Below are 16,323 nucleotides of genomic sequence, written 5' to 3' on the forward strand. Positions count from 1 at the left end.
TACTTTCAATATTCTTCACAAGGACCATTATGCAAATGCATCCATTTTTCTTCAGTCTACCATCTTCAATGTCCAAGTTGCACATCCAGATGAGGCAATTGAAAATACCATGGTTTGTGGCAGGTACACCTTAGTCCACAAAGTAACATCTTTGCTCTTCGATACACTGAAGAGGTCTTGTGCAGCAGATTAACCGAATGCAATGCGTTGTCTGATCTCTTGACTACTGCTTCCATGAGCATTGATTGTGGATCCACGCAAGATGAAATCCTTGACACCTTGAATTTTTCCCACCATTTATCTATTAGTCCAGTTGCGAGGCATTGGTATTGTTTGCACTGAGTTGTAGTCCATCCTGACGGCTGCAATTCCAGATCTTCATCAGCATGCCCTTCCAGTCCCCCTCCCTTGTCCACCTAGCAAGGTTGTGTCACCTGCACACCTCGGGTTGTCAATAGGCCTTCATCCAATCCTGATGCCAGAATCTTCTTCATTCAGTTTCTCTGAATATTTGCTTAGCATGCACCGATTAAATAAGGATGGTGGGAGGATCCAGCCCGGACACACACTTTTCCCTATTTCAAACCATGCAGCCTTCTCTTGTTCTGTTGCCACGACTCCGGACAGATGCCAAATTTCAGGGGAAGGCTCTGGACCTGTAAGTCAGTGCCCGGAACCCCGCCCTTTTCGTTTGACTGACAGGCCCAGAAACCGGAAGCGGAAGTGTTCCTTCCCTGGATTGGCAGCCCGGTCTGGTCCGTCCCTACTGCGGCGCCAGGTGGGTTTTCCTTGACCGTCTTGCAGGAGCTGCGCTGGGGGCTCCGGTGCCGCCCCGCCCCCGCCCCCGCCCCCGCTCCCGCGCGGCCCTGGCCTCCCCCCCCACCCTCGCCCCCGCCCGGCGATCCTGGCTTCCCCGCCCTCCCGGCCGCTCCCGAGCCGCGCCGCTTCCCGCAGCCGCGGGGTCCCCGGTCTCCCGCCCTTGCCCGTGCCCGGTGGGGGTCCGGCATTTGTGGGGGGGGGCGGGAGAGACCCCGCAGGGGTGGCTCGGCGCATTCACGTGCAAGCTCGTGTGGATCTTCTTTAAGCATAAGTGTGTTTCTCAGACCTGCAGCGCCCACTTCACCTGCGGGCTTGGGAGACGTGCCGCCCCGGGCCCGACTGAGCCCCTGGCCTGGAGCCTGATGCTTGGCGCCCTGCGCCCACCTCCTCCGTCCGTCCATCCGCAGCGCCCCCTTGTTTTCTGTGCTTCCTAAATCGTGCAGGTCAGAGACGTAGACAGACTGCTCAGGAATAGACCCCCTTGCCTTGAGCTGTGAATTGTGACAGGGCGCCCTGCTGATGTGGTACTCCCTTAAAGAGGACAGCCTAGGGACCCATCTGTAGACTCGCCCGGATTCTGAATCCACTTGGTGGCCCGGAGTTTATTTGTTTAATTGCTAGAGACCTGCAACCCAGATGAAGAATTAAGGCTCGTGAGATGAAACGAATACGGGTATAATAAAGTATTTAGTAAGAGGCACATTTGAGGATTTTTTTTTTTACTGCGAGACAGATATTCTCATCAGGATTGTGTGGGAAATCATGTGGGTAACCCTAGTTCCTCAGTGTGATATAGCTGACCCATTTTAATCTGTGCAGTTGATAGAGGTCACACCGCCAGTGTTTCTGAGATCTCAAAGATTCCCACAGCAAGGAACTGGGTGAGAATGGGTGCGGGTGACCCAACCCCCTGCTAAATAGGAAGCCCTCCCTGCCTAGGGCAAGAGCTGAAGGGGAAGGCCTATCACTCTTCATTCATTAAAGTCTCCTCCATCTTCCTTCTCCCATCTCAGGCCTCAAGCATCCAACAGAGAAAACGAACCCAGAGGAGGCTGCTGGGGCCCGTCAATGACCCATTTGCACACTCATGCAATCACAAAGAAGCATTTCAAATACTTTGACTGGCTGCTTGGACCAAACATTACTCTCCTTCCAGACTGCCCAGTGCTCCTGTGTCCACTCCGATCCCACATACCTAAGCGGCTTCTTGGGCTCAGAAAGGACATTTCACATAGGCTTGAAGTAACTGGAGCCAGGAAATGGTGAGTACCACAGAGAAATGGTCAATTCTTATTATAACAGGATGAGGCTAGATATAAATTGTTGGGTACCAGCGTGCACTCTGTTTCTGGTTTTTTTCCTTTGATGGAAAAGGTGGCATTGAAGCCATGGGGTGAAATCCTTAGAGGCACCCTAAATCATTGCTCCGCCGTCACTGAGCCCTTTGTAAATATATGCCGTTTTTGGCATCTTGAATGCTGGTGTCATTTTCTTAGGTGACTGTCCGAGCTGGCACATGAGACCCAAGGTAGTCACAGTGAACGGTTTTCCAACACCCTGAGCCTTGGTTTTCTGTGTTCCTTGAGAGACTCTTGTCCATAGCCTGAATCTTTGCTTGAGGAGGCTGAACCCTAGTCCTTGCCGGCTGCTCCCTTGTCATATCACTTCAGTCTTCTTGGCCTGCCCTTGGCTTGTTACTACGGGAGTCTTTTCAGTGCTGTTATAAAACCACAGCTCCACCTTTCGTGGTGGTGTGATGCGGCAAAGAAAGCAAGAGAGAGTTATCAAAAGACTGTTGACTCTATTGAGTACTTAGCGGGCTGGGTCATACTCTCAGCCTCGTGAAGGAATGGGGCAGGAGAGTGCGTCTAGCTAGATAACGGATAGATCCGAAGAGCATTTTTTCCCCCAGTAAAATGTGCTTGAGACTTTCAGGTGTATGAGAACCGCTCCACGTTAACTGTGTTCAGAGTGTGTCTGGACCTCTAGCTGTTATCACATGTCTAACATTTCTGACTGCTTCCCACAGTCTTAGATTAATTAATTAATCTATCTATCTATTTATTTATTTAAGCAGAGAAACATAGCCTATGATGTGGGTGTATTTAAGGTATCAGGATCACAGGAAGCAAATTTCAGGATGCATTTGTTACATTTGTACTGAGAATTTAATGTTTTATTGTATGTAAACTTTTCAAGTGCTGGAAAATGACCATTTTAACTTATGTAAGTGGCTATAGTACAGCAGGTCTTCTTTGTCAGGGCAGTGCTGGGTAATTCCCACCACCACCACCCCTGAAAAGAGGGCAGTAGGCCAAATAAGTTTGGGAATCTATATTCTAAAGCTTACTTAAGTATTTAGAAGAATCTTGACTATTATTAAATTGACTATTAAATTGTGTCAAAATTCCTAATGTGCTAAATCTTCTAGCCATTTTGGAAACACTCCTGACTGAGATATAGTAGATGGCATAGACTGATGTCTCTACCTTAAACAGAGAGGTCTGGTTTGGTTTTCTTTGATTTGTGCAAATATATTTCATAATTAAAAAAAGAGATCTTATGTGATTGAATTTCAAATGGTTATATATTTATGACTGGGAAATTTTTAGAACACATATTAAATATCACTATTGCTTTATAATAGTTTTAAAATCAATTTGTTTATCCAGTAAATAATCCCTTCACATTTAAAAATTCAGTGTCAATTTAAAATAAATATTTTATGAAGACTTATTCCTACTCTTGTTTTCATGTAGAACAATGTTTCCCCAGGGACAACATCACCCTGGGGGTGATAGAAAGATGTGGGGGGGCACTGAAAAAGCAGATACCTTCACTTTATCCTGGATTATGGGCTATCATATGAAGTGTTCACTGCCAGGAGGACACTGAGTAATAATTTTTCTAAAATCAGTTTAGAAACCTATGATCTAAACTTCTTCCAACTGTTACCTTTAGATAATGAGCTTCGTTGTAATCTTTCATAAGCTTCTTGTCAGAATTTCTTGATACAAATTCAAGAGAATAGAATTTGACATGTTTATTTTCTCCTTTGTTACTAAAAAAATTTGGAATTCATACTTTTTTTCAGTTAAAAAATGACCCACAGACCTCTTCATAGATAGTGTTGAGTTTAAAGTTATAGAATATTCCATAATACTGTACTTGGTGGCTTGTCTTCGTTTTGTTTCTATTTGCAAACTCATCACCATGAATGGCACTTGGAGAGTTTCCAGCTATGTGCCGTGGCATAGCTTGCTGTGGTGTCATTAATGTTAGGTACCATTGTTGGCTCCTCCTAGTGAACCTGTGTGCAGCAGGAAAGAACACTGTCTGGTCCTCTGCCGCTTTCGCAGTGATTCCCATATTTGAGCCCATTTCTGCTCCTCTTGTTAGTCAGTCATCTAGTTCAGGATCTTTCCCTTTTTCACTGGCCCTCTATTACGTTTTACCAAGCAGACTGTCTTTTCCAGGGGCTGGTCTCTCCTGATGACATTCCCAAAGTACGCAAGACGAAGTCCTGTCACCCTTGGTTCTAAGGAACATTCTGGCATGATCATTTCAACAGAAATTGGTTGGTTCTTCTGGAAGTCCATGGTTTATTCAATATTCTTTGCCATCAACTAAATTCATCAGGTCTTTTTGACCTTCCCTAGTCATTCTCCAGCTTTCCCATGCATATAAAGTAATTTAGAATACAATGGCTTGGGTCAGGTACACCTTACTCATCAGAGTGGCAGTTTTGCTTTTTTAACACTTTAAAGACATCTTTTCCCAGCAGATTTGTCTAATACAATATGTTGTTTGATTTCCTAACTGTTGCTTCCATGGACTGTGAATCCAAGTGAAATAAAATTCTTGACAATTTCAGTCTTTTTGGCCATTGATTGTGTTGCTTACTGGCCCTTGGGTACGGATTTTTGTTTCCTTTGGTTGAGGTGTGATCCACATTGAAGGCCATAGTTTTTGTTTTGTTTTTGCAGTAAGTTCTTCAAGTCCTTTATGTTCAGCGTGTCAGATAGTGTCATCGCTATATGATATTTGGTTAATGAATCTTCCTTTAATTCTGATACCAGGGTTTTCTTCATGTAGCCAAGCTTCTTGGCATATTTGCTCAGCATACAGATTGAATACTGATGGTGAAAAGATGCATCCCCAGCCACAACTTATTTGAAATCATTCAGTCTTTCCTGTTTCTGCCCAACAACTACCTCTGAGATAGAGATTAAACCTTCCCATAGTTCTAGTACTCTGAATTTGGATTTCTTTTCTTCTAAACTGTGAGAGGAATTTTTTTTCCTTTTTATATTTTATCTTATTATTATTTTTAAATTTAATTTAACTTTTGACAGTTTTACTAGCACTTCATCCACAGCTCATACAATTCAATAATTTAGCATATCAAGAAGATTATATAATTGTCACCATACTGGATTCACTGACATTTTCTTCTTCCTTGTAGTCCTTGTTACTCATGTACCGTATATACTCGAGGATAGCCAACCCGAATATCAGCCAAGGATCCTGATTTTACCACAAAACTGCATTAATAATGTGCTGGAAAACTCGCCTGATACATGATTATATACAGTAATTTTTTTCTAATTGTGGCAAACATATACACAACAGAACGTTCTCCACTTCCACGACTTCTGCTTGTAAACTTCAGTATCATTGATTATGCTCATCGTGGTTTGCAACCAAGAATAAATTTCTGCTCAGTCCATCTACATGTGGGATGTAGGTTTCAGCGGGACTAGATAGCTGTGGCCCTTTGTTCCATCCTCTAAAATTGAGTTACTCCTTCTTCCTGTGATCCCAAACGTTCTTCTGATTCTTGAAGTTGCTCCAAGGATTGTCCATTTTTTCTTTATTTGGAGGACAAGAGATGGAACTTGTGTATTGCTTGCAGAATTCTAAGAGGCAGACAGCAATCTGCCTTTTGTTCTTTTTCTCACCCCTTCAATCTAATCCAATGAGCCCCGGTGACACAGTGAGTTAGGCTTTGGGCTGATGACCAAAATGTCACTGGTTCAAACCAACCAGCTACTCTATCCAAGAAAGATGAGATTTTCTTTTTCTCCAAAAAGATTTCATTTCAGAAACCCTGGGGAGCACGTCTGCTCTATACAATATGGACTCTATGATTCAGAACCAACTGGAAGGCATTTGGTTTGGCTTTGGGATCAGGCAAAGCTTCTGGGTTTGTGCTATCGTGGTGGTTCATTAGATTAATCAGTCACATTTCTAATCTGTTTCACAAGAGATTGTGTAGCCACATCCTTGGGAGTTCTAGCAGTCGTAGTTTGTGCGGTAGAACAGTGCTAATGTTTAAATTTTTATGTTCCAAGTCCATGGCCTTCAACATATATTTACTATAAGCTACCAGGAGAAACTACACGCCCCTGTAAGTTCTCCATTAGGTATCTGCTCAACCAAATATCCCAGTTCATTATTTCATGTCCTACCTTCTACCAAACATACAAGATCTTTGCCTCGACATAAAAATACCTCATCTTCCTCCATTGTCCATCACATGTGTATAATTTTCTTCTAAAGTTTCACCCGAAACACATTCCACGCCCATATTTCCAACAACACTAGAATTGCCTTTCAAGATCATAATTCTACAAACAGTCTTTTGAAGACTATATCTAGGCTTTTACTACTACTTCCACCTCCACTCATTACACCATGCCTAAACTTCCACAATTGGTGTTTTTTCACTCACTACTCAGTACCAATCTCTGCCTTAGTTATCTAGCACAGTGGTAATAGAAATACCACAAGTATGCGGCTTTAACTAACAGTCAAAATATGCCTGAGGAAGAGCTACCTTCTCAAAGTAGAGTGAATTATCATGTCATAGATGTAGCAAAGCCATGAGGACCTTCATTTCTTGATGGGCAAGACTCAAAATTAGAAGAAACAGCTGCAAACGTTAATTAATAATTTAACTTAGAATATACAGCGTATGCATCTTGAAAAGTGGGAAATTGTCAAATATGAAATGGAACACATAAAGATTCTAGACATTAGTGAGCTGAAATGAACCGGTATTGGCATTTTGAATCAGAAAAAATCATATGATTTAATATGCCGGGAATGACAGATTCAGGAGGAATGGCATTACAGTCATCATCAAAAGCACATTTCAAGCTCTAGCTTGAAGTACAAAGCTGTTTGTGACAGGATAATAACTATCTGCGTACAAGGAAATCCAACCAATTCAGCTGTTATTCAAAAACATTCAAATTTACATACCAATCACTAAAACTACTTATGCAGAAAATGAATTCTACCAACACCTTCAGTCTGAAATTTATCAAACATGCAGTCAAGGTGCATTGAAATTGCTGGGCAATTGGAATGAAAAGTTGGAAACAAAGAGAAAGGAATAGTAATTGGAAAGGGTGATAGAAATGAAGTTGGAGATCACACGACTGAGTTTTGCAAGACAAACGACTTTCCCTCCCCCCCCCCACAAATACCTTTTTCCAAAAACACCAAAGGCCGACTACACACGTGGATGGAATGCACAGAAATCAAATTGATTATATCTGTGGGAAGAGTTGTTGAAGAAACTTATTATCAACCGTGTGTTAGATGGGGTTCTCTAGAGAGTTAAAATTAGGTTGCTGATAATTTTATATATATATATATATACTTATAAAGATAGATATATAACACAAGAAATGAACAGTTAAGTTATAAACAGATCGATATATATATATAATACAAGAAATGAACAGTTAAGTTATAAAGCAGTACAAATGGCTCAGTGCGACTCACTCCTGTGACAGTTGTGAGACACTGGCAGTCCTTCAAGTCTTGAGGGCCACCAGGTAGTCCTCTGTAGAGAGAGAGAGCTAGGCTATCCCAGCACAGGCAGCAAACAGCAAGGCAGGTCACCAACTGTCAGCCAGGTCACCAAATGTCAGTCCTCAGCTCCGGAGACGTAAATTTCATTCATGTGGTCTTAAAGGGACCTCAACTTACAGCGACACAGTCCACAGGCTAGGCCTCCCACAGGTAGTGTGCCCTTTAAAGTGAGGCACAGAACAAGCAAGGCAGCTGCACACTGGTCTGATGATTAAAGAGCGAGAGACAAGAAAGGTGAGGCTCACGAGCCACTTATCTCTCCGCCCTTCAATTAATCCCACTTGTGTTTATCAGCCAGGCTGGAACAATAAACTATCTCAAACAGCTAAAACCAGAATACTAGCAAGATGTTTGCTTGTATTTCATTGACTAGGCAAAAGCAGTGACCTGTGTGGATCATAACAAACAGCAGAAGAAGAAATAGAATGCTGGGACACTTGTGTCACAAAATATGACACTTGTGTGCATCAGAAGACTTCATCTAAAGAGTAAAAGAGTCCCACAAGCTGGGGGAAATATCTTGGCAGTGAAATAATGCACAAGGGACTGATCTCTAAAATCTACTGAAAGCTGCAACACCTCATCAAAACAAAAACAATAATCCAGTTCAAAACTGGGCAGAGACTATGGACAGTTCTCCAAAGAAGATATTCAGGTGGCCAAGAAATAGGAAGAAATGCTGGCAATCAGTAGCCAATTGAGAAATTCAAATCAAAACAAAGATGAGAGACCAGATTACATCGACATTGATAGCAGTTAAAAAGAAAACAAAATTAAAATGTAACAAATGCTGGGGAGGGTGCAGAGAGATTCAAACTCTCATACACAGTTGTTAAGACTCTAAAACAATGACCATTATGGAAAATGGTAGCACTTTCTCAAACAACGAAACCAATAAACCCTCTGCTAGATACATAAAAACAAACTCACTGTGGTGGATGCTGCTTCATAGTGAACATAGCAACATACCCCTTATAGCGACAGGGTAGAATTACCCCCTGTGAGTTTCCAAGACTAACTGGTAATGGAAGTAGAAAGCCCCATCTTTCTCCTTTGGAGTATTTGGTAGTTTTAAGCTGCTGCCTTTGTGGGTCACAGCCCACTGAATAACCACTGTCACCTCTAGAATGCTTGCTAGGTATGTATAATATTATTGATGTCATATGCAGGTGTGGTATTGCTGAAGATCATCCAACAATGGCTGCAGCAGTATGTTAATAGGGAACTGCCACAGGTTCAGCCTGGATTCAGAAGAGGACATGGGAAAGTGATATTGCTGCTATTAGAGGTATCAGCAGACATGTGGCTCAAAGCTGTGAAGACCAAAGGGATGTGCACTTGTGTTCCGCTAACTCTGCAAAGCCATCCACTGTATGGACCATGATAAACTACAAATGGCGTTGAGAAGAATGGGAACCCCATAACACTTCATTGTGCTCATGTGCAACTTGTATGTAGATCAAGACGCAATTGTGTGAACAGAATAAGGGAATACCGTATGCTTTAAAATCAGGAAAGGTAGAGACTGTGGGGCCAAAGCGTGGTGCCCCAACAGACTGCACTGGAAGACACTCCTGAAGGCCAACAAAAAGTCCTTGAACTAACTACAAGTTTTTCTTTTGTGTTTTTTTGTCATTGGTTTGTTGGTGGTGGTGTTTTGTTTTATTTTGTTGCTTGGTTTTGCTCTGTCTTGTTTGTGTGCATGTTACTATCTCCGCAGGTCTGTCTAAATAAGATAGGCTGGCTGAACAATCTGGAGGAGAAAAAAATGGGACTGACAGTTCTGGGGGGACGTGGGAGAGGAGAAGGTGTGGGAAAAGGTAGTGGTGTTAAACCCAGAGAAAAGGGAACAACAAGTAATCCAAATTGGTGGTGAGGAGTGTGTAAGAGGCCTGGTAGAGCAGGATCAAGGGTGATGTAACCAAGAGGAACTACTAAAACCCAAATGAAGACTGAGCATGATAGTGGAACAAGAGGAAAGACAAAGGGCATTTATAGAGTTTTAGCTAAAGGCATGTACATAGGTAAATATATTTATATTGGAGGATGGGGAAATAGATCTATGTGCATATATTTATAGGTTTAGTACTAAGGTAGCCGATGGACATTGGGCCTCCACTCAAGTACTCCCTCAATGCAAGAACACTTTGTTTTATTAAAGTGGCATTCTACGATGCTCACCTTCCCGACACAATTGCTGAAGACAAAGCGGACGAATAAGCAAGTGTGGTAAAGAAAGCTGATGGTGCCCAGCTATCAAAAGATATAAAGATATAAAAACTTGAAGGTAAACAAGCGGCCATCTAGCTCAGAAGCAACAAAGCCCATATGGAAGAAGTACACCAGTCTGTGCGAACAAGAAGTGCTGAAGGGATCAGGTATCAGGCATCATCAGAATAAAAAATCATATGATTGTGAATGAGGGGGTGTGCAGAGTGCAAAGCCCATCTGTAGGCAACTGGACATCCCCTTATGGAAGGGTCATGGGGAGGGGACGAGCCAGTCAGGGTGCAATGTAGCAACAATGAAACATACAACTTTGCTCTTGTTCCTAAATGCTTCCTCCCCCCACTATCATGATCCCAATTCTACCTTACAAATCTGGCTAGACCAGAGGATGTATAGTGGTACAAATAGGAACTGGATTTATATGCAGAAAATATTTTAAATGTACCTGGCTTAATAAATTAAAAGACTGGGAGTGATGCAAAAAACAAAAAACAAATAGGAACTGGAAGCACAGGAAATCCAGGGAGGATGATCCTTTCAGGACCAGTGGTACGAGTGGTGATACTGGGATGTTGGAGGGAAGGTGGGGTGGAAAGGAGGAACCAATTACAAGGATCTACATATAACTTCTTCCCTGGGAGATGGATAACAGAAAAGTGGGTGAAGGGAGATGTCGGACAGTGCAAGATATGACAAAATAATAACTTATAAATTATCAAGGGTTCATGAGGTAGGGAGGAGTGGAGATGGAGGGGGGAAATGAGCTGATGCCAGGAGCTTAGGTGGAGAGCAAATGTTTTGAGAATGATGAGGGAAATGAATGTACAAATGTGCTTTACACAATTGATGTATGTATGGATTGTTATAAGCGTTGTAATAAAATGATTTTTTTAATCAGGAAAGGTGTGCCTCAGGGTTCTATCCTATCCCCATACTTATTCAATCTGTATGCTGAGCAAATCATCAGAGAAGCTGCTTATATGAAGAAGAAAGCTGCATTAGGATTGGATGAAGGCTTATTAACAACGTTGCGTTATGTAGATGACACAACCTTGCTTACTGAATATGAAGAGAACTTGAAACACTTGCTAATTAAAATCAAGGAGTATAACCTTAAGTATGGCTTATGACTAAATGTAAAGAAGACCAAAATTCTCACAACTGGATGAATAGGTAACAGCCTGATTAGTGGGGAAATGGTTGAAGTTGTCCAGAGTTTTATCTTATTTGGAGCCACAACTAATGCTCATGGAAGCAGCAGTCAAGAGATCAAAAGATGAATTGCATTAGGTTAACTGCTGCACAAGACCTCTTTAGAGTGTTAAAAAGGCAAGCATGTTACTTCGAGGAGTAAGGTACATAAATGGATTCAAACATAAGAACAATTGTGAAGATGGCACAGAGCCTAACTATGCTTTGCTCTGTTGCACACAGGGTTCCCATGAGTCAGAAATGACTGGACAATACTTAACAAGATAACAACATGGGCAGCATATTGAATGATGCAGGAAGGATAAAAAACAAGATAGAATACACAGAATAACTGCACCAAAATGAACTACTTGACCTTCCACCATTTCGGGAGGTAGTATATGAGCAAGAACCAATGGTGCTGAAGGAAGAAGTTCAAGCTGACTGCACTGACAGCATTAGCCAAAAACAATGCTCCAGAGAAGCAATTGAAATGTTTCCATAGACTGATGAAGTACTGGAAGCACTCACTCATCTATGCTAGGAAATTTGGAAGACAGCTAAAGTTGGCCAACTGTCTAGGTGAGATCCATATTTGTACCCATTGTAAAGTAAGGTGACCCAGCAGAATGCTCAAATTCTAGTGTCATTGATATCACATGCATGTAAATTTTGCTTAATACCCTCCAACAACCATTGCAGCAGTATATAAAGCACAACCAGGGGTTCTGGATGGATTCAGAAAAGGACGTGGAACAAGAACATGTTGCTTGTTTTAAAATCAGGAAAGGTGTGTGTCAAGATTGCATCCTCTCATCATACTTATTTAATCTGTATGCTTAGCAAATAATCAGAGAAGCTGCATTAGTTGAAGAACTGTGCATTGTATTGGGTAAATATGCTGCACAAGACTGCTTTAAAGTGTTGAAAAGCAAGGGAGTTACATTAAGGATTAAGGTAACTTATATACTCGAGTGGAAGGCAACCCGAATATCCACCGAGGCACCTACTTTTACCATAAAAACTGCATTCAAAATGTGCTTAAAAATAGTTTATACTCGAGTATATACGGTACATCTGACCTAAGCCACGGCATTTTCATTTGCCTCATATCCATGTGAAAGTTACATATTAAATAAGGAAGACAGAAGAAAAATTGATGAATTTGAATTATACTGGAGAAGAACAGAAAATACTAAACATAACAATTGTGAGAATGGCATGGGATCAGCAGTATTTTGTTCTGTTGTACATAGTGCCAAAATGAGTTGGAAGCAACTAGACCATACCCAGCAACAACAACATTGTGTGCATATTAAGATCTTGTTGTGCACACCGGGGGAGTTCAACCACTGGTGTGTAAGGATGAGGGTGGATGATTTTTTTTTTTTTTGACACTAGGTAGTTATGTCTAATGCTGCTCTACTGATTTTTTTAAAAAAGTCACTACATTTAGTGCACAGGTGTGTGTGGGCCCCACCACTCTGATTCTGCTCCCCTATTGACATAATTTTTTTTTTAATCTCTACATTAATTCTTGCAGACCTCGGCCCTGGTAACTGCTGCAGATTGTGAGACTGTGTGGTATGCTCCCCTATGGAGCACCCCCCCATTAGCAAAAATTAAACACCCACCTAGATTCTTGCATACCCTATCACTGACCATCATGACAGAATATGAGAATTTGTGTGCTTCCCATTCTTCTGGCACTGGTTTAAAAAGTAGTAATAATAATAACAAAGCAAACCAAGGCATCAACAGTCTATGCCAAACACATTAACTATGGACCGCTAATCTTTCTCTGCACTTGGGATCCACTGGGAACTGAAGATTGTTCAGTTTCCCATACAATTGCCACCTGCTCCGTGAGGCAGAACCTGTAGCTCAGGCATGTGCAGCCGTGGCACTGATGTCCACTGTGTTCACCAGAGCCTACCTCTGTCACACCTCTGCTCACCAGGAGGCTATTGAGAGGTTGAGGGGGTCCCTCCTTGCCCACCTCAAGGCTCTACAGATTTCTTGATGCTGTCGGAGGAATTGTTCAGCTGGCTAGGGGGAAATTTCCTAGTTTGTTTGCAATCTGTTTTGAGGTTCCTCACTTTATTCAGTTGGGTTTTGCTTCACTTAATTTTTTTTCTTTCTGAGATTCAGAGTCCCAAATTTTTCTTCATTAGCCTTTTTTTCATGTCTTTTTTGTAGAGGGTTTGTGCTGTTAGTTTGCCTAGGACACGATCTTGCTGGAATCTCTTTCCATACTTATGAATATTCCACTCTGTTTTATTTCATAACATTTGAAATCAAGTCTATTTTACTTGATGGATTTTCTATTTTGACTTTTTTGAGGGTTTTCTTTCTTTGTCTCTTAAATGTGATACATTTTGGTGTGAGTAGATTGTGCTTATCCTGGTAGGTGTTATCTAAACTTTTGGATCTGTGGTTCTTTGTCACTAGTTTTATAATATTCTCATTTGTTATTGCTTCCAGGATTTCAAAGTTTCTTTTTCCTTCTTTGTTATTCTTATTACACATATAGTAGATCTTTTGTTACACAATTTTTTGGTTATTCTGTTTTACTACCCAGTTTTGTGCCTTTCTTCTGTTTTAATTTTCAATTTTGGGTGTTGTTATTGACTTATCTTAAAGCTCTGTTTATTTCCTTGGCCATGACAAATCTATTCCTGATCCCATTAAAGACATTATTCATTATTGTCAGTGTTTTATTTATTTTCTTTAGCTTTTACTTATAATCTTGTCTTGCTCATGTTATGCATCTGTTCTTACATGTGGCTTAAATTTCCTATCAGTAACATTATTGTGCAAATTATAACCTACTTCCATTGAGTCAATTCTGACTCACAGTGACCCTATATAATGTTTCTGAGGCTAAATCTTTATGGGAGCAGACATTCCACTCTTCTTTCTGGGGAAGCAGCTGGTGGGTTTGAACTGCCGACCTCCAATTATTTCTCATGCTGCTTTACCTTTTCAAGCAAAGGAACAAATAGCCAGTCTTTCATTGTCTTCATGTCATGACTCTCTTCTGCTTTTGCCATGTATTTTTTGTTTTGTCGAATATTACTAAGAGTCTTATGGAAGAAGGTGAAATTGTTTTTTTACCATGAAGAAATTATGGTATGAATTTGAAATAGATTTTTCATTCGTAGAATTTTTTAGTTCTATAGTGTTGCTATACTAAAAATACCATAAATGGGTAGCTTTAGTGAACAGATTTTTTTTTCCTTCATAGTTTAGGAGGCTAGAAGTCTGAATTCAGGATGCTGGGTCAAGGGGAAGTTTCTCTGTTTTTCAGTTAATTTTTCTGCTCTGGGGAAACATACTTATAATTTTTCATTTATATTTCTCATGGATCATGTCACATGTATCTTCCTCTTCATTTGTACTTGCTTTCATAATTTTTTCTTTTATGACTTATAACAGTGAGTTAATACTCACCCTACATCATTAGATTATTACTGCCTCAATATCATACCAAGGAAAACCATTTCCCAAATAGGATAACTATAGGTAATAGTGATTAGGATTTACAGTGCATTTGGGGGTGGGGCGCAAAATTCAGTTAACAACCTTTTAATAAATGATCTGGCTTTTAGGGACCATAAGTATCAAGAGGAATAAGACTGGGATTAATCATAGCCAATTTTTTTTAATCTCAGTACTGTTGTTAAATTTGTGAAATATGATGCCAAATGTTGGGAGCTATTCCTCACCCTTGCCTAGTACATATACCCATGCAAACAGTGAAGGGAATGATCTGATCGTCTTAGGAATTCACAGTAATTGATAAAGTCACAGTTACTCGGTTATCTTCTTCACTCCTTTCGAATGTGTTTGAGAATAAGGTACTTTGCTAATTCAGGCATTTGTGATGTTTTAGAACACAATATTATTTGAGGATGTGGCTCTGGATTTTAGCCAGGATGAGTGGGCTTTGTTGGATTTTTCTCAGAAGAAACTGTACACAGATGTGATGATGGAAACCTTTCAGAACCTGTGCTCAGGTAAGAATAGCTTCATTTTTCTCATCTATTTCTTGTGTGGGTCAACATGTTGTATTCGTTCACATCTTACAATATTTAGGTTGAGGAATTGATATAAATTGGTGAACATAACAGGCATTATCACTACCCTCATTGACCTTTGAGTCTAGTGGCATTCCCATCAAAGGGAAAATCTGTTATTAAATCAACACTTTATTTCTGTTGATGTTAAAGGACTTGATGCTCTTGAAGTGTTGTGTAAGTATTGATTTCATGGGTCACTTTAAGTTAAAGAGGGATTTGTAGTTTAGGGTATAGTTAAGCTTTACTGTGTTCATTATAAATGTGGTGTAATCATATTGATGTAAATGAACTTATACGCGTCCATCCTTAGAAATCACAGATAGCAAAGTATTATCACAATTTCAGGAAAATGTGATTCTCTTTCTTCCCAACCTGATCTGCTCTTCCTCATGAACACCTCATGTTCAACGTGCTAACTTTTGTACCTAATCTGCCAGAGAGAGATATTTAGGAAAGTCGAGCTGCTGTCCTTGAGAGCTGCACAATTGAGATCAGCCCTGCTGGAATTGAATTATATTTAGAGGAATCAAATTGTAAATGTCTCTGGTTATGTAGGCTAAACCTCTGCAGATACTTTTGCTGACTTTAATTTTTCATTAATTTTTTCATGATTTTTATGTTTATGAAAGAAAAAGCCTCTTATCATTTAAAAAATTACTTTTGCTCTCTTTTTTTTTTACTTTTGCTCTCTTAATAGTACCTTTGATCACATTCATTGTTTATATTATCTTTACATGTTGGTCTGCTAGTTTCAATCTACTCATATCATCATCTCTCTAAATCATCATTTCATATGTTGGTGACTATTCTAAAACCCTAATATATTTTTCTTCATATATGCTCTATCCCTTATAAAATGTCTTTCATTCTTTTTTTTCTTGTCCTGAAACACTGTTTAAAATTGTTGGATTAGTTTTTCAACAGGATAATAATGGGCAAAATTTGTCTCTGAAGAATGACTCCTGGTTCTCCATGTTGGGAATAATATGCGAAATACATGACAGTGACTATCACCAGAACAAACAGGAAAGGTTTGTGATGAGGCTATTATTTACATGAAAGCAAGCAATGCCTCAAGAAAGTGTATTCAAGTATTAAGTTTGTGTGTGGGTGTATG

The 16,323-nt window shown here is 40.4% G+C and overlaps 1 protein-coding gene across 1 annotated transcript in view; it reads left to right on the forward strand.

The window, feature by feature from the left end:
• Positions 1-707: 707 nt before the first annotated feature.
• Positions 708-16,323, forward strand: part of LOC142446538 (uncharacterized) — a 30,107-nt gene continuing 14,491 nt past the window's right edge. The window contains exons 1-4 of the mRNA XM_075548289.1: positions 708-778; positions 1,833-2,081; positions 15,020-15,143; positions 16,120-16,237. Coding sequence (XP_075404404.1) covers positions 2,079-2,081; positions 15,020-15,143; positions 16,120-16,237 — 245 coding nt within the window. The 5' untranslated portion in view covers positions 708-778; positions 1,833-2,078. The remainder of the gene's footprint in view (positions 779-1,832; positions 2,082-15,019; positions 15,144-16,119; positions 16,238-16,323) is intronic.

Source organism: Tenrec ecaudatus, chromosome 1 (assembly GCF_050624435.1).
Source record: "Tenrec ecaudatus isolate mTenEca1 chromosome 1, mTenEca1.hap1, whole genome shotgun sequence".
NCBI lineage: Eukaryota > Metazoa > Chordata > Mammalia > Afrosoricida > Tenrecidae > Tenrec > Tenrec ecaudatus.